Source organism: Aythya fuligula, chromosome 7, assembly GCF_009819795.1.
Source record: "Aythya fuligula isolate bAytFul2 chromosome 7, bAytFul2.pri, whole genome shotgun sequence".
In the NCBI taxonomy this organism is placed as follows: Eukaryota; Metazoa; Chordata; class Aves; order Anseriformes; family Anatidae; genus Aythya; species Aythya fuligula.
In genome coordinates, this window is record NC_045565.1 from 30,073,285 (window position 1) to 30,093,329 (window position 20,045).

Here is a 20,045-nt window from a genome sequence, read left to right on the forward strand (position 1 = left end):
TATTGTAAACTTTTTCGTGCATCTCATGTAGTACACCCGAAACAGTGGGACCTTTATCCCTTACTGGGGTTGACAGAAGTTGCAAGAAGATGGCTCAGAAACAGTAATAATAATTGCACAGAAAAAGAATATGAAGACACTTCTGGTTATTTTAGAGTCATTCTATCCATGCATGCTGCTATATGTAACATGCAAAAAAATATATCTTATATAATTTTGTATTTTATTTTTAACTGTATCTTACCTAGTAACTGAAATCTGTGTGATAAAATTGTCTGTGTTCTAGGAATTTTTCCCTGGCACCCAGAGCATGCATAGAATTGCACCATTATAAAATAATTTTTTCTTGTGGTCATGCTCATGTATCTTTGGAAATCAGATTACTATTTATATATTTATTTACACATGCAGTATTTACTGGCTCAAAAACTCAGCCAAGTGTACTTGGGGCACTGGAAGCAGAGCCAAGTCTTGAGGCTCTCAAAGCTGAGTCACACTAGATGGCACAGTGATGCACCATATTCATCCGTAACTGTGCAAACAGAAGATATTACTTGCATTTGAAAGTATTAGCAACAAAGCATGTTAACTCTCATGCTATCACCAGAATGCATTGTGTTAGCTTTTGAATACATAAAATGTAAGAAAAATATTTAAATAAACCATAACCTCCTATCAGAGGTTGGAACTGCAAGAGTGTTCAGCAAGAGCTAAAGATAGACAAAAAGTAAAAGATACAATCTATAGTAAGGAGTAGCAGATGAGTCACATTCAGGACAAATAGATTTTTCATGAAAATGCTGTGACATTTATTTGCAATATTAAAAATTCAAATGCAAGTGTTTAATATGTCTCTTACACATCAGCTCTTTCTGCAGTTCTGGGACTGATGCAGTTTTGCCCTTACTCATTTGGGGATTGCTTTTGCATCCACTTTGATCACATTGTGCTTCTGCAATATTCCCAGCAGTTATCCTAAGAACTCTGATAACTGAATCTTGTTTCATCTGCTGTAGAAAATATAATATCAGGAAGGGAACTCTCAAATAAACTGCAGATGAGGGGAAAAAAAAATAAAAATGCTTACTAGCACCTTTAATGTAAACATTGGTACTTATTAGGATTTTGCCAAACCTCTCAAAAATTGTAGCATGAATATATAGAATTCACAGCCAGTATCAAACTTTTTCTTTTCTACACAATGCAAAGCATTTATCATTCTGGTATCACAAGGGAAACAAAACAATGCCAATTCACAAATAAAACCTCTCATGATTTAATATTGTTGTTTTGTCCCCTGCGATCCTAGAATGATAAATATTGTAACTTCTTTTGTCAGTATCAGAAACACTTTCATATCTGGAATAAAGGCTCATTCATTATATTCATATTGTGTTTTTTTCCCAAATTGTTTTTTCCAAGCCGTTTCAGTATACATTGTACCAGTAATATTATGCCATCTTTCTTGTGGTCATTCCAAAGCTTCACAAATACCTCTGATGCTACCAGTGTCATTTCTATTTATTATCATTTTTCTTCTTATTATTATTATTAATATTCTTTAGGCTTTCAGAGGTCTCACTGTTGCTTGGGACCTTATTACAAGGTGCGATGTACAAACATCTACCTAATCTAACCTAAAGAATTACACATGACATACAACTGACCATGGAGTGTGGTCCTCTGGGCAGCCCACAAACACAGTTTTTAGTCTGTTACCTTTTTCCCCAAAGGACGAGGGAAGGGACAACCCCACAGAGAGGACAACCCTTTTTTCAATGGACTTTCTGTGCTATTTGTGCCTGAGTAGATGCTGTGGGAGGTCAATGCCTATAAAATTTACACAGAACACATTAGTCACCCCAGGTGAAATATCTGAAGTTCCATTCTCATCTCACATAGCCAAATACAATCTGTAATGTTTTTGCCTAGTCTTAAAGTCTTTCAGTAACTCAAAACATATGTTGATTTCAGAATGTTTCTCCAAAAGTTGTTGCCTTTTGCAAGTAATTTCAATACTCTAAATGTAAATGAATTATTTTCAGGGGGATTGCACAACTTTGCAATAAATAAAAGTGCCTTATATTTATAAAAGACCTGTCCTGACGTCAGTGTGATACCAAACAACCTCTCATTGAATGATGGCATTAGGAAACACAGTCATTGCACAAAGCCTAGGCAAATAAGCATATCAGTCTATTAGCATGTATTTGTTAATTTGTGTGTAGCACTTTGAAAATGATAAGCTCAGTATTTTAATGCTATTTTTCTTCCCTGGACACTGCTCTTGTCTTCATATCTGAACCACTAAGGAAAAGATAGTAAAAAATGGTTTTGTTAAAAAAACTCTAAAATAGAACTTGAAAGATCTATTATTTCAAAGAAATCTGAAAAGTCAACTTTGTTTAAGTCAGGGTTTTAATTTTGGGGGCCATATTTCTCCTACCAAGCCTTAGGTCTCTATATGGTTACACACTTATTGCACCAAAGAATTCTTCATGTCTGGATCAGATGGAACTGCTGGTATTCCAGGTAAAAATGCAAAGACTATAACCTGACTTCATCCCAGATGGAGTGCCCAGTTGTCTAAATTCATGAGCATATGCATCTTCAACTGAGCATAGCAGCAATGTACCTCAACCTAAAGTCTGTCTTCCTGTAAGAGCCTCCTAGCCTCCTCTTGAAATCCATCCTGTTGGGTATGGTGAGGTCTGAAACCACACTTCCTCAGCCCCTGCAGACCTTCAGCAGCTTCATGGATGTCTCTCACTGGCACAAATGATAGCTGTATTATTGATAGCTGTATTATATTCCACACAATATATATACACAATATATATACATATATTTATTTATATATTTCCATCCCTTTTGCAGCATGAACAGAGAAAGTAGTTGAACACATAAAAGATGAAAAGTTGCAGAAAAAAATGTGCACTAGTTAGCATACAGTTTTTAAATTCTTGAAAGAAAATATTGTTTTTAAAGCACCTATGGGGCTCGAATAATGAAATAAGGCTGGCTGTATTTAGATTATTAACAATCTTCTCCATCACTCTTAAAGAAATATTTAGATCATAGTTCAAACATGAACAGTTATTTTTATCTCTCTTTGTAAATAGTAGATTTTTCTTGGAAAAGAATTTCTCACTAAAATGAGAAGTCAGAAGGACAAATAATAGAAATGATTGTTAAGATGCAGGCAGTTTTTAAAACCTGCCATACCTCTACCTCCTTACACTATTACAATCCAGAGAGATGAAAGTATGTGGAAGGAAATTAGAAAAATCCGAGTAACTATCAGATGCACAAAGAGAATTCCTGATTATTCAAAGTCTAGTTATAGAAAAACAAGTACTTTGTAAAGGCAGTTAAATAGTGGGGTGACTCACAACTAATGAAACAAGAAGCAAAAGAACAGAAAATGAAGAGATGAAGAGCTGTTTGGAGGGAAGGCAATGAAAAATAGTATAGGGAAAAGCCAGGAATCCTATATATTCCATTGTCCTTATATTGAATGCTTGTCCAGACAAGATAGAACAGACATATCCAACACAAACACTCTTGCATCTGAACACAAACCTTGTAGAAGTTTCAAGAAGCCCCTCTCATCTCTGACCTGTCTGAGAGATAATTAGCATTATAAAATCTCACACATTGCCAAATCCCATTCTCACAACCCTTTTTCCCCTTACCTTTTAAGATAGAAGCAAGGTGTGGTGTGCTATGTACCATTTCAATTCTTTGCACCCAAGGTTGTGGCAAGCTTTTGGAACTAGTCCGAAGCAGGAAACAAGCTTTTCATTATCACTGTCTTTTCTATTCTTTATGAAAATTATTGTTTGCTTATAGTTGCTTCAGAGTCTCAAGTGTATGGTGTCTAATGGTATTGCTTTAAAGTTTTATATTTTATCTTTATAACTTAGGATAATTATTTATAGTTGCAAATTGTAATGTAGCAGTATTATGGGAAACAGAATGCTGGATTGCATTGCAAAGGGAAGAGCAGATTCAGGGTTTATTGCATTATCATATTATAGAAGGCACTTCAGAGGCTACAGAAGAAAGCAACTCAAATTGTAGCACTTCTCAGAAGCTGGGATAGTACAAAGCAGATTTCATTCACAACACACTCTTGTGTCATCATCACTGTATATACAGCCATTAAAGTATAATTGAAATATAGAAGATCAGGAAATGAGAGATGAAGCCAAGTTTTCCACATGTGATCAAAAAGCATATGGGAAAAAATACAGGGCGAAAAGGTCTGCAGTTCAATAGAAAGTAGAAGACAACATAATTTCTGCTTTTAAAAAACAGACGGGAGATTTAGATAAAATGAAGTGAGGGAATTCTAATGTCCTGCTGAAGGTTTATTTCTCCTTCATCACATAGTAAAAAGTTTTTGAAAATACACAAATGAAAAATATCTCTTAATCACATCCTGGAAATACAAACTAGCAGGGCACTTTATACAGTGCTTCACTTTTAGATGAAAATAACATGAAGAACAATGCACAGAATTGCTCTAAATTTTGCCTGTTGTCACAAAGAATGATTCTGGCATTGGAAAGGCCTAACCAGAAAGTCACCCTTGCCACATCATCTTTACCCTGGTTTCATTTCTGCCACTTCTTAGTCCCATGGTAGTCCCATGGTTAGTGATGAGGAAGGGCAGCTGTAGAAACTCTTCAGTACCTGTTTCATTTACATTGACATCTTCTGGGAGCTGACTTTGCTAGGAAACTGGCTTTATGAGAACTTCTGGATTGTTATCTTTCACCCAATTTCTACCTTTTATTTTCAAATCCAGCTAGTTGCAAAAGTCTTGTTCAATAAAAAATGAGTGAGAGACTTTACCTTGTTTGTTGGATAAAGTGGTGGTGTGCAGGAATTTTTCAAATGAAAAAAAAGTTATCATTTTGTAATATTTGTACCATAATATGGTATATATATTTCAAATTTTATAATAGGATTGGTAAATGAGACAATGAGTGCTACTTGTCATCTGTTGGAGTGTGAGTACACATAGAGCTAGGTAACCGTCCCTGTCTCCTGCCAGTTTTCTGTTTTTTTCTCTCCCAGCTAGGAAGGATGCCTAGGGAACATAATATATTTTCAGTGATGCACAATCATAGTATTAGTATCTCACTGTTTCGGGCATTTGCTCTATCTGCATGTGTCATGCAAATAGAGACTGTGCTCTGCTACTATCATTTTACTGATATTTATCTATATTGACTGTTTAGAGCCAATGGTATGTAATAAATTGCAAACAGACTGTTTGAAATGGAATATTTTTCTCCATACATTTTGATAATAACCAGGTCTAAGTGTGTCATTTTGCTTGTTGAAGTTATAATATGGTGCATTCAGTACACTGTAGAAGATTCAGGAAGAATAAATCAGTAGCCATATAGCCTACCTGTATATACTAGAGTCCCCTTCAGAATTATTCATTATTCTCTCTCAGCACTGTGCAGGAATCTGATAGAGCAATTTCTATGATTTATTTATTTATTTATTTATTTATTTATTTGCATTTTTATTGGCTGAGCTTTTTTTTTCAGATTTTACCAAGATTTTCTGCTTACTTCTGAAGCTTCTTTATACTTGGGCATTAATAGGTACCAAACTTAGAAGCAACCTTGTGTTAGAGATGCTAGGGATGTTGTCATGTTAGTAATATTCCAAAATATGTTTCAAAATTTTGGGCACACTTTCTGTCCTGTTGACTTAATTCTATGTTACACTCCCAAGATCGTTTGTTTTGTCACAGTGACTGCTGGCTATGGAGCTGGGGATGTACTGAATGTCTAGTTGTAGAAATCAGCAGAATACTGAAAAACTGGCTTTGTTATTTGGCCAAAACCAAATTATAAGCCAAATAGTGGTTAGAGCAATGATATATTGCAGCAGGATGTTGGCAATGGAAAACAAGTCCAGTACTTTGTCAGCCTTGGAAAGCAAAACTTATGAGAGAATTCATTATGGGAAAAGCACTGCAGATAGCATACCTACTTCTGATTAATCTTTTGAGAGTCCTTTTGAATTTCTGGTGAACTGTAATCATTTGTTTGTATGAATGTATTCATCACTTTCTGGTTTAAATAATTTTTTTGACAGTGGAAAATATAACAGCATCTGCAAAATAAAGGTGCCAGAATGAGAAACAACAACACACAGCATCTTTGAGGATTACAACTCTGATCTTCTTCCTTAAAAGTAAATGATAATGTAAATAGTATTGTATTATCTCTGGTGGGAGTAGAATTGGCCCCTGTTGGGCCCTTGAACCTATTGTCTTTATGGTTGTGTGTTTTGTTTTGGGGAAAGGAGAGGTCTGATATCGGAGCAATAAACTGCACAGCAGAGGAATGGCAGTGAGAGAAATAGAGTGTAAGAGTAGTAAAGCTGCAAATCTAAAAATATTTGTTATCACCCAGATGGAACATTAGGGAGGTATTCACAAAAACTGAATTACACCTGGCGAGGTTAATCACCCCAGATTTCCTCTACAGACATGAAGAGGTCTGCTTTAAATCACCTTCTGCAAGTAAGGCCTCTCTGGAGGGAAGCAAACCCCACTGAATCTCTCTGCCTTGTCTCCATTTGACTATTCCCTGATTGTTCAGTCATGCCTAAAACTTCTCTGTTTTTCGCAGATACTCACATTTACACAGGTTTTCTGATCAGTTAATTGCCTGAAGTGATAGTTCAGCACTGTATTCTCTAGTGTACCCTGTGATACAAATGGTAAATCTTTGTCTCACAGGTGTTCATCCTATTCAGGATGTTTAGTAAGGCTTTAGCTTTCATCACAGTGGTTAAACTGTCCAACTTGCATGAGTGGATTTGGTTTAAAAAGCTTTAAAAATGTAACTGAAACTTACAGATTTTTAGAGTTTTCATACCTTTACCTTTGGCATGCAGGATCCTATTCAAAGGAGATGGCTGAAGGTAGAGACAAAGTAAAATAATGCTGTATGAGTAAACTTGGGTGTACTGGTCTGGAGGAGGCTTTAGCAATCCAAATGTGTCTCATTGCTATGGTGAGGTTCATAAACTAACCCCATCTGTGATACTAACTTCTAAACAAAACCAATTAGAATTTCATTTGTATTTATCCAGGTATAGCTAAAAGCGAGTGAAAATATTGCTTCTTTGGTACTTTAAGTATATCTTTTTCCCTTCTACAGCAATGGGTTTACAAGACCAAATTAGATTCTGGCATGATTAATGCATCTCACCAAATTCTTGCAGAGTAGAAAATTAGTTTATAGTGATTTTCTTGAAAACAAATTAAACCGGTGCACAACATCTCAAGAATAGAGATGTTTTTCATAACATATGGATAAACCATTCAGTGGAAAGAAGATGTAATCAAACTGAAAATTTAGTAGTTTTTTGTGAAAAAAAAAAAAAAAAAATCTGAATGTTTTAAATATTACTGTCTGTTATGGAAACCTGTGTAATTACATGCATTTTAATGCATGATGTGTAAACATGCAGTGGCAGTGCATTAAGGAGTTAATTGGCAGGAAGTTTGCACATGTTCTAAGCAGATTATTCTTTTTAACTGTTTTTAATAGTCATCAGTTAAAACACAACCCCTCTTATTTTCCTAGAAACTAAAAATAACAATTTGTGTAACAGGTGATTTTCCATTCATGTATTTAAATTACAGATTTCTGAAAATGTATCCAATAAAATTTGCTTTTTACCCCTAAAATGTAAATGTATTTTGCTACTGACGTGCCTGTTTGAGATTCTAACTTATATTCTAGAAATGCAAAACAGAGAAAGCCTCATAACATGCAAAATTATTTATGCAGTAATTATTGTTTTTTTCTTAATGTAAAAAATATTATTTACGAAGAAAAATTTCCATTATTTTATATAAAATTAGCCATGTTGAGAAAAGCAATGGAATACTTAAGAGCATTCGCAGATTTATGTAATCACTATTTGTAGTCAAAGGTCCAAGAATTATAAAGGGAATAAAATAATGGTCTAACAACAGATTACTTGTCTGTAACTAGTGCCAAGGTAAAACACCTTAGAGAAAAACATTAAGCAACTTTAATTCTCTTAGCTCTGCTATTCTGTGAGAAGAATATACTTACTGACTAAATTTGATGCCTGCTTTATTAATTTAAATTTAGTACTGATAAGTATTTCAGCTTTAGGAGCTATTACTCAACTGGTCTAAATTTAACTATTCCCCAAGCATATTTTAATATCTACAGTGAGTCAATAAGAGGTTTTGAGACAAACATTTTATTTTCAGACTCAGCAGTCAACTACAATTATTTTTCCCCCCCAGTCTTTGGAGTCAGTCATATTCTTAATATCACTGATAAATCTGTGACAAGCTTTACCAGGAAGTCCCAGAGAATAAGGTCCAAGAAATATATAACTAGTACTCTTTTTTTTTTTTTTTTTAAACCATCACAGCTTAGCTTTCCTTTTCAAATTTAAAGATAGTTTCTGGCAAAATAATGTATCAGAAATCTAAAAAGTATTGGTGGTTCCATTTCCTATTTCCTTTGTAGAAAATGCATGTATTTGACTTCAATGAAAGTCCCTGTTCTATACAGTTGGATTTGCATTACACATCACAACAGGTTATGTTACCCTAAGCTTCATTTACAAACCTACTTTATGTAGTTTATTCTTTATTCCCACAAGATTTTCCATTTCTTTGTGTTCAGTTCTTATTCCACTATTTTCCCTCAACTCTGTTAATGGCACCATTACCCTTGCTGTCCCTCTAGTCTTGCCCAAGCATTCTTGCCCACTATGGTTCCTTTGCTTCCCCACAACCAGACTGATACGATGGCCTTGCTGAATGCTGCTGCTGCTTCAGCCTCTCTAAAACACTATCTTCCCTCTGCATCTGCAAAACCAAAGCCCTTGTTCAGGATCTCTGCATCTTACTTCTGAATAACTGCCACATTCAGCATATGCTATCTTAACCACATTTATTTCAGATCATTTTCTTGACTAGTTGGTTTATCACAAAATTAATTTTTAGTAGCTCCATGGACTTCCTTTTCCTATTGCTTCAAATATCATTATTCATCTTCAAGACCCTTCGTTACTTATTATCTCTTGGGCAGTTCCAAATGAGAGTTCACTTCCCAGCTCGGTTTAGCCATGATCCTGATCTTTCTTTCCCACTTGTTTAGCATATTTCTGCATCCTTCTGCACTGCTTTCGCTGAGCCAGGCGCACAGTACTGATGATGCAGTCCAGCAAACTGCAATAATTTCATATTATTGTATTAAATTAATTATATTAATTTAATTAATACATTAAATTTCATTATATTAATTATAATCTTACGTTCTTTGATTTCAGGAAAGCAGGAGAGAAAAAACAGCTTTAAGCTAACCAACATGAGACTGCACCAGTCCCAACCTACCTCCATGGTGCCTCCAACATCTCACTACATTCCCTTTGTCACTACAGTATTTGCTTGCCCTGCTGAACAGAAAAGACCTACCCCAAAGTGCTTGGATAGCCATGAAAATTGGCGCAGATTACCCTAGCATACATGTGCTCTGACCTTCCGGCTGTCCTTGGGAAGTTAGCATGCCCCTTGCCAATCCCCATCTGCCTGTAGCCAGAGACCAAACAGTGCATGCTGTCTCAGCCACTGGCTGGCTGGATAGTTTAAAGGCACCAGACATTGCACAGACCTGCGTTACAAACTAAACTAGAAATATCTCACACTGAAAAGGAAGGGAAAACTGCCTGACCGTACACAAAAAATCACTAGCAGCCTCTCAGAACACAAATATTTCACACAAATATGTAGGGCCATTTCCTTTTCAAAATGAGAAAAATTGGGAAAGGCTGAACATTTCATAAAAGATCCTTTATTGTATAGTCTGCATTTCCCACAAACTGACAGCAAGCAATTTATAAGTCTATTCTGGGAATACGAGTTTCCTAGCCCCTCATAGATAGCTGTTATTGCTAAATACCAAGGGTATAATGCAAAAGAGCATGACATCTCCTCTCTCCTAGTGTGTGTCTATTTAATTCCACACTATCATTATTTAGTTTATTATTGTTATGGTTTAAGCTCTGTCTCATATTTTACTTATTTAATTAAGTTATATGCATAAGAAAAGAAAACTATACCTCCTGGTCTCCTGGCTGTCTTCCCATCTAGAAAAAACTATCACTGAAAAAGAAATGATGAGGTTACTTGCCCAAAGTAATTTCCTAGTTAGTTTAGTTTTTAAATATATCTTTCTCATAGTAAGAGTAGTGTCAACTTAAAATACATATCCTTGCACCAAACAGGAAGAGAGGCCCATAACAAGATTGTGATTTTGAGGTGCTGTCACCTTGTCCTTAAAAAAAAAAAAAAATAATAATAAATTAAAAAAAAATAATAATAACATTTCAACATGAAAGGTAATGCAGATACTTACTCTTCTTGGCAGTTGCTTAAGACAGCTGTTCTCCATGACTAAGCCTGTGATTTCTGGATATTGTCTAGGCACACCCGCTAGAGCAGGACACTCAGATATACATGCAGGATTGGACCATTTTATGATATTAACTTTGCTCTGTCTTGACATACAGCTCCATGGTACCTCTGGCCATGCATGATGTTGAGTTTCAGATGATTCTTCTTTTCTTATTGAAAGTAGTTATTTAAGTATCAGATCTGTATGTGGTTAGGAGAAGATTTTGTGGATCACTCATTTGAAAACAGAATTCTTCTCTTGGTTCCACCTGATGTGCCTTCTGTCTCCCCACATGACTTGCTCTACAGCATAGGCGTATGAGCATGTAGGACAAACATTCTGTTCTTTTTAGTTATGGAAACTAATCACAAGTTGGTCCATCTGAAAAAAAAAATGGTTAATGAGAAAACAGGAAAAGTATAGGAAGTACCAGACAATCCTGAAAATTTTATCAAACAACTAAACTGAATAAGAATACACCTAGTGGAATGTTGTATAGAAAGTGAAAGAATTGTTTCAGTGGATATTCAGAAACACTTGCCAAGATCTTTTTGAAAGTTCTATTCCTCTGCCATTATAACCACTATAGCTACTGTATATGTTTCCTATAAAGAATAAATGCACACTGTCCTGGATTTTATCCACAAAGGTTATGGTGATCAAATTAAGAAGTAGATAATAAAAGACTGCATTTTTAATGAAGTATTTTTGTATATAAATATGTCATTTATAAACACGCAATGTATGTGCTGTGTATGTATAAAAAAAGGTCTTTATAGACTTGAAATAATGATAACTTACAGACCTCATAAAAATTCTAATTTTATTGATATAAGCATGAACTTGTCTTCACTGTATGTGATGGTCATCTTCCTCAGACACTAGAGACTAATTCTCATGACTTTCTCAATATGTCTTCAAACTGTGTAGATCCACTTGTATGGATATTCATAGACATTGCACCTTATAATATGAAAAGTGTTAAAATAATATATCCTTTGTAATAAAAGGACTAAGTCCACTATTAGTTGAGCATTGTACTGGAACAGATCTTCAAAGAATCAACAAAAAGACGTGATGCAAATAGTGCTGTGTGCTGAAGAATAAAGCTATTAAAGTAATGGTATATGGTTTACACAGGTCTTTTTTTATGCTTTAAGTCTTTCTGTATGGTAGCTGTCATTTTATTTTCATTGCTTAAGGTCACCTTAAGCAATTACAATAATATTGGTTAAAATATCAATTCTAATTGATCTACATGAGCTGTAGTTATTTTACTGCCTTCAGCATTCTGAAATTTCTGATTGTGTGTGGCAATGAAAAAGTGTAGAATGTAATCAAGTGAAGACATCTATCCAATTGTTATCTCCAAATAATACATATTTAAATTGAAAAAAAAAAAAAAAAAAACACACACATAACATTTCCAATTACCTGCCAAACCACGAATCTGGGGTCATTCTTTGTTCCCTTACTTTTAACAAAATAATAGGAAGAACTCGATGTATTTCTCATTAAAATGAACAATAGAGGAGGAGAAAAGGGTTTTAAATATGCAAGCCAGCATGTAGGACTAACTTTTTCAATGTTAGGGTTTTTTCTACTTTGAGAGATAGCGTAGCCTTACATCAGTACAAATGTAGCTGTATACAATCAGAGGAAAAGCATTTAAATATCCCAGCATGGGTATTTCCATTTAAATCTGATTACAGTGAAATAAAACTGTAGCTATTAAAGGTTTAGAAGAACTACAAATACAAGCAGTAAAAGAAGACAGTTAGTAAATGAGGTAGTAAAACATTTCAGCGGGGCAAACAGTTTATAGCACTCAGCCTTCCTGTAGCAGACTGTGCTATTCACTACAGACCCGTGCACTGTTCCCTGAACTGCACTTAAACCTGCAATTAACCTTTCACGCCTAATGAAGCTGTTTTGCTGGAAAATTAAAATATATAGTACTGCCTGTTTTTACAGAGACTGGGAGGAGAGCATCTCAAAATGAATGACTTTTTCCAATGCTTTTGTTCAAATGCAGAATTAAAGTGCTGTTTGTATATAAATCGGGAACGTGCTTTTGAAGGCAATCTCATTTGATGTGCTGTATTTTATTCCTGTACTTATTAATTGTTTTGCATAATTGTATGAAAAATATAAAAAATTCACACACCAGTAATTTTATGATTAGACACTTACTTCCTGAGAATAAACTATTACCATTTAACTTCCATTAGGAAAGACAATAGTTCTGCTAAAGATAACCAAGTTTGTATTGCTTTCTCTGGTATTTTTCTCATTGTGGATGCAATTATGTCTTACAAAAATAAACTTTCCACTTATGTATTTGACTGGGCTCACTTCTTAATGATCTTTCCATATATATACATAAAACAAGCTACAGATTGTTTTAGCTTCGCAGAACTAGGTCAGGTTATTTCTATAACATTTAGTAGAAAAACAAACTAAACTTAAAAATAGGACTGGTTCTGTAGGTAGGCTTGAATTTTGAGAAATTAGACTATTAAAGGTGACCCACTGATTCTGCTTGTGTCATGTTTACTTATTCCACTGTTCCTTTCTGCCACCTTACTTAAGAGTCAGAAGCAAGCAGAAACCATATACTAGTTCAGAAAATACCAGTTTGGTAAGTAGGATGTTTATCTGGCAGTGTTCAGGGAAGGCAGGTAAATGGAATAATTTATGAACAGGGGCAACAGATATAAAGTATTACAGGTTTTACAATTCCAACTTAATGACTATAAAAGTAGTCACATTTGTTGTTTAGATACAAAACCCGTAAAATAAAGGGAAAGTTTGTTGTTTTTCTTTTAATGAATATTTAAGCCACAGCATTTTTATCAATTTTGCTGTTATATTTTGATGCAAATTCTGCTTGCTTGCAGTGTCTGTGTATCAGCTTGACTTGGTAAATGAAATTCCTTTAGACCGCCAGTCTGAAATAATGAATTGTTCTCCCAGTTAATTGTATTGCTTTGATAACAAGGAACTATGCAGGGCTTAGAGAACATAATAAATGAATTTCATCAGATGATTTGTGTGACGTTTGAAAAATGATCTTCTAAGAGTGACCTGATTTTAATGGAACTCTAACAGCATGCCAGCATATCCTGGTATGCAGCATTAGATTTGAAGAAAATAGTTCTTCCTTTTTGTTAATTGTTATGTAAAGTGAGGCTAGCATCATGCATCCAAGCACATTTTAAATTATCTTATAAAAAAATTGAAAGTCTGTTTTTCTAATAATATTCATTCCATTTAGCATACTCTCTAAGCCTAGTTGTTAAAACCAGGATCATGTGTAAGCAAGCATTGTTTTGATTTTATCTTTGAATTTTCTATTACCAGATACAGCTGATAAAGGTGCCTTGAAGATTTCAAAAATTTCATCTATCAAAGTCCAATTTAAAGCATCACTGGCTCATGCCAGGAAATGTATGTGTATGTGAGAAAAAAGACTTAATTAATCTTGGCTCTTACATATCCTGAAATGCAGCAATGATTATTGTACTTAGCATTTTACATTGTAGTGCTATGAATGTTCAAAAAGCTGTATGCACATTAGTTAATTGTTGCAACATTTTTGTGAAGTAAAGAATATAGTGTTACCATTTGCAATTGCATAAATTCTTCAGGATACTTGAGAGACTGTGATGTACTGGGGAGTATGAGAAGCAGCACAATCTTGGCCTATATTATGCGCATATTTAAATGTACTTTTGCAAATATAACTGTTTTATTGTGGCCGTGGTGGAGTATAACACATGAATGATGTGAATAGTCCTAATCCATTTAATTGAAATATCACCTGTGTGAATTAAAAACAAACAAACAAACAAACAAAACTACCATTGATTAAACATTTCAGTAACAATAAAATGATAGTAAATTCTTAAACTACTCATTTCCTAGGCATGCCTGTCTACGCCCTTTGTAATGCTGTGTTAAGTTTATAACAGGTTGTGAAATATTGACAATTTAACCACAGTTTGGAAGAGTTTGTGTGAGTTGACCACATTTAGAATTAATACAGTTCAACATCATCATGTTTCACTGTCTGTTCATAAGTCTATGCATTCTGGAAGTATATTTTCATATGTTTTTATTCATGGTAAATAATAACCTCTCGGGACAGGAAAGCACATATATTGAAAAGGAAAATATTCAGGGGTACAGTTGTGTCCTAACTATGGTCTACATTTTGCCCTTACTTTCTGATATGCTAGCTTCATCTATTTCTAAATGCAGTGCATAAACATTTATTAAGAGAAAATCCATGTCAGATCGCTTCTGGTCCACATAACCAAGAAAATGGTGATAAGGAAAGGTGAAGCTGAGATCACGCAACGAATCCATAGGAAACTTACACAGAACATGGCTCTCCTGATTCCCAGTCTAGTCTACTAACTGCACTTTCTTCCTGTTTCTTCATTGTTAGCAGGTATCATTTCAGAAAGAGAGAACTTGGTTACCTACCTCTAAATTAAAGCTGATCTCTTCTGTGAAAGTATAAAAACTGCATGAAAGGTACCACCACACTGCTTTGGAAGTCTTCTCAGGAAAGCTGGGCATTAAATTCTGTTTTCCCTTTATTTATCTTACAGGTCTTGCAATTGCAAGTGCACTGATAGACATTTCACAACAAAAACCTGCGGATTGTAAAGATAAGAGTTCAGGAGTCAGAAATCGAAAACATCATCTTTCAACACGTCAAGGAACTTGTGTCTGAGATCCAACAACTTCAATTGTATATTCTGTAATGTTTTCTTTTTAAATGGCTTCCATTGAAAGCTATACTACAGCCTCAGTTTTTATGGAGGCAAATCTATGAATGAACATATAAGGTACTGTGCTCTGTTAGTCACACGGCCTACTATACCCCAAAGCAGAACAGACTTATGGTAGGTATATTTGATGAGCTTTAATGAAAAGAGTGGATTCTGATATCAACAATAGATTAAATAAAATACCTAGCATTCTTAATCCTGAACAAATCAGAGCAGGGAAAATCCTTCAGCAGAACTAGGAAAAATGTATGTTGTTTTGTAATGTAGAAGGAAATTGTATAATTGAAAATTAAGCAAATTCCAGGAAACTAAAGGACATTTTTGTATTGCTTAATGTAACAATGAGAATTGTAAAGTTCTTTCCTTGTAATCAGAATTAAGATGTCTTTCAAGTAAGCAGGAACTACAGAGGATCATTTGGATTTTGGTGTTTTTTTACCATTGCCCAAAATAGGTAGGCAACTTTTGAGTTTAGCATAGGTAGAATCTGAGAATACCACAAGTAATATTTAAAGGAAAATTCTATTTAAAAAAAAAAAAAAAAAATTATTTCAAATTTATTTTTTTTTTTAAACTTGCAAAAGGTTCAGAAATGTAATCTGTGTTGCTACAGAGTGATGGTTGGGCTTTCATGTTTCTATTCCTAATACTCTTTTCAGAATTCGGACTGAGATATTTTACAAACAGCTCATGTGAGACTTCCATGCCAGGCAATTCATTAGCAAAATTGATTGAGCATGAGAAAGTTTCTTTTGTGATCAAGTTTGGCATTTTTTCCAAGACAGTCTCCAAGATTGCAAGTCTAACTTGCTGTTACCCTACAATATATCTGCTCCCATTTCAATACCGAAATTTCTAGTATCTACAAATTATTCTGACCTTCAAACAGAAGAAATGAATCCCAGTCAGCACTTTGACCCTTGTTTAACAGTAAAGTATGGTTTTCTGATGGTGTTGATCTCCCAGCTGCAAAATTTCATCTCAGCATCACTATCAAAGCAACCCTGCAAACCAAAAATTAAATAAGTATTTATAAATTCAAGTTGCTTTCAACAGTGGTTCTGAAATTCAACATCCAGTATGGATCCTCACACAATCAGTACTCAGCAACAACATGCAGACAAAAGAGTTTCCTTTTCACTGGACATTAGCCTTTTGGGGGCTAGGTCACCACCACAAATAACCTAGCAAACAGCTTTAATGACCCTCAGGCTTTTTATTTGCTCAAAATTCACAAATATACAAAAAAGTAAGAGTATGCTAGGGGTAGGTAGCAAACGTGTCATGTTCTAATTTATGCATTACACGTTGACAGCATTATAATATGAAAAAAGTAGTTTTGTATGAGCTTGTTGAAAGTGTAGTTTCTCAGCTACAAATTTGCCACCATGCTAGTACAGGAGACTGATACAGAGGTATAAATTCCTCGTGTAATGATAGACTTTTGGTAAATATGAAAGATATAAAAAGATAATTGATGTTTACTACTATATCTGTATTTTTCATGTTCTTTTTATTTCAGGAAAACGATGACATTTTACTGTTTATAGTTGACTACATAGTTACTTGCATGCCATGGTGGTGCAGTAGCAGTAATAAAGCCCTGTTGTGAGTTGTGTTTATTTCGTAATGCCATTCATACCTTGAAGTACTCAGCTAAATTAATTTGGGTGAGGACTAAGTGTAAAAATAACTATAAAAAGGAACGATTGTACAGTGTGTAGTTATATCTTATACAGAAATATTAGGTTGCATCTAACCATGACTGCTCTATTGTTTTGATAAATTATGCACTTATGAATTATGATATAATTATTTCTTATGCTGGCATGATTGCTTCAATATTTTCATATCTTAAAATAAGATTATTATCCTAAAATAATGACATCACAATCTTGTGACTTTTATTGCCTATTCTGACCTCAATCTCTTATATCTTAAAATTTCAAAAACTCCTTCTTAAAGCTCCTATTGGGAACTTTCAATCAGTGCTATTTAATACAGTGAAAAAAAAAAGGTCTTTTTTAAACAACCCTTTCTGTTGGTTTTCAAGTTGATCTGTTCAAATGAATATAAGCCAGTAGAACTGGTTTATAGGATACATACATTTAAGAAAAGGAAAGAACCACTTGTCTGGAATATTGTCCAAGCTCTGTATTATCCTCAACCTAAACATTTTACATAAGAAATATACAGTGTGTGTTTTTTGAGTGTACTGGAAACCCTGTGCACAGAAAGACCATGTATTCTTGTAGAGCAGTTCTGACTGTACTCACAAAGGATTACTTTTCTGTATCTCAACTGGAGTTTTACAATTACTTGAAAAGCAGATATGAATTTAAAAGGGATTAAAATATTTTATTGCAACATTGGAGATGGGCAAATATTTTATTATGTTAACAGTAAAGAATGTTACTTTCTTGTATAAGAAAAGCATGTTTGTTATGGGATCATTCAGCATTTTCATTCACTCTGAGAATGTTTTTTCTTAATGTATCTTTCTTCTCCCAGGGTCCCTAATAATTGCATGCAAATTAGTAAACACATATAATAATAAAATAAATGGAGAGAAATAGTTATATAATGGCCAAACCTAAATACCAGAAGATTGCCAACAGACTTCAAACCAAAGCTTCAGAGTAACTGTTACCACTTTCTATTTTAAAGGTATAAGAATAGTATGATATGTGTGGTAGCAACATTATGTCAGTGATTGGCAAGTCCTAGCTTTTTAATAATGACCTCTGTACATCAGATGAGATGTTTTATCAACTATCATATTATGACTGCTTCATGAGAAAGCCAATTTTGTTAAACCCTGCTTTCCAAGATTAACATTTGAACTCTTTCTTAGAGTCAGAAAATGTTGAATGGCCTGTTTTAACCCTAGTGTGATTTATGTTGGGCAAAAATACATGACTAAATGCTGTTCTGGAAAGTAAGCCCATAGTGAAGTTTTGATTGTCAGGATTCCACCCCCAGCCCTCTCAGCCCATTGATTCTGCTGAGGGAAATTCAGCAGCTATGACTGTTCAAAATTACTGTTCAAAATAGACTGTCCATGGTAGCATGGGCTTATCAGTCTTTCATTTCTTCTCTGTACATGTATATTTATAAAAAGTCCTGAAACTACTTAAATAAAATTTGTGCACATATAAATAACACACTAGAATACTTCCTTCATTCATTACATTCCCTTGAAATGTAATGGAATGTTAATGCACCTATACATAAAATAAATAAATAAGTAAAAGGTTATTTGTATGGTACCCCTATTAAAAATAAATCTAAAAAGCTAAATTCTAGATATATTAATGCATGAAGATACCATTAATTGGGAATATTCAGATTAATCTGATTTAAAAGTTTTCATAGTTGACTTCTCTCTTTAAAATCCCCTCCGATCTTCCCAAGCCAGAATCTTTTGGACAAATTCACATTGAGACTTTGCATTTACTATGTGTAAAATCTGCAGAAATAATTGTTTTCTAAGTAATCTCATGCAGAGAGATGGAATCCCGATGGTAAGAATTTTAGTTTGAGATCACTTTAACTGGCATTCAGTCTTCATGCATAATAACTTTCATAGTATAAATTTAATTATAAAATCATTATGTATCTAATTATATTACCATTAAAAAAAAAAAAGTAAAAGAAAATTCTCTGTTAAAGGTAATTAACAATCTCTCTCTTTTCTAATGCAATGTTGTCCTATCTAGAATTCTTGACATTGCTGAAAAAAAAAATCAATAAAATAGTTTTTCAGTGTTTAAAGTGCAGAGTTAAAGCTGTAATTTACTGATTCTCTTGTCAGGTAGTTTCTAAAGTAAAGTATGAACTACTTAGTGATATTTTACATGCTTCTAATAAATATAGTTCCTCTGATAACAATAGCAAAATTCCCATTGCCTTACAGGTACCCGCAACTTCCCATATTGGCTTCAGCTATGCTTGCTTGTTAAACACAGAGAACAAATCTCTCAAAAGCAGTCTTGCAGAATCTGGGCTTGAATAAATCAGAGCCATATCTTGTTTCATGTTCTCTGTATTTAATGTTATTTCACTTTCAAAATCCATACTTATATTTCTATATTACATGTGTAGCCACATAGCTACAGATATTTCTGATGTTGAAAATCAACATTTGTGTATTTATTTGAAATTCTAGTGGCCCCTTGAAATTCACTGTGAAGTCAAAAGGGGACTATTATTACCCTAGGCTTTAATTTGCCAATATTTCTTCAGTCGTGCTATTTGAAGCTCAGTCATGTTTAGGTAAAAAAAAAATTCTTTGCACCACTTCTGAAATATTCAAAAGTTTCTTCTTCTAAAATAAGAAAGCAAGGTTGTAAATGATGAACAAAGAGAGGGAAAAAAGTCTTTAAAACACACAGGAAGCATTTCTTTATGGAGTTACACAATCAGTTTCACAGCTGATCTAAATCAGAACATTTTCTTGGTTTCCTCTTATTCTCACGTATTGTATCAAATGGTCTGAAGACTTTAACTGAATCAGTGACTCTTTGTGTGTATGCTAGCGGTCATTTTTGCAGAAATGAAGCCTCAAATGTATTTATCCTTATGAGAGATGATACAGAACTTGGTTTAAAGTACTCCATAGGTAATGCTTCATAGGGTTATCAATTTGCTGTTAGTATTTTCAGGGACTCCAAGACTGAGTGTGGCACATGTATTTATTTTTCAGTCTATTTTTCTATAACAGCTTTTCAACGATAAATTAAGGCCAGAGTTATTA

General features: G+C 34.1%; 1 protein-coding gene across 2 annotated transcripts in view; it reads left to right on the plus strand.

Annotated features, from left to right (window-relative positions):
* Positions 1 to 18,403, plus strand: part of ATRNL1 (attractin like 1) — a 491,394-nt gene extending 472,991 nt beyond the window's left edge. For both annotated transcript variants that reach the window (XM_032190850.1, XM_032190852.1), the window contains one exon: positions 15,107 to 18,403. In XM_032190850.1, the coding sequence (XP_032046741.1) occupies positions 15,107 to 15,231 (125 nt within the window). In that variant the 3' untranslated portion in view covers positions 15,232 to 18,403. The remainder of the gene's footprint in view (positions 1 to 15,106) is intronic.
* Positions 18,404 to 20,045: the final 1,642 nt, after the last annotated feature.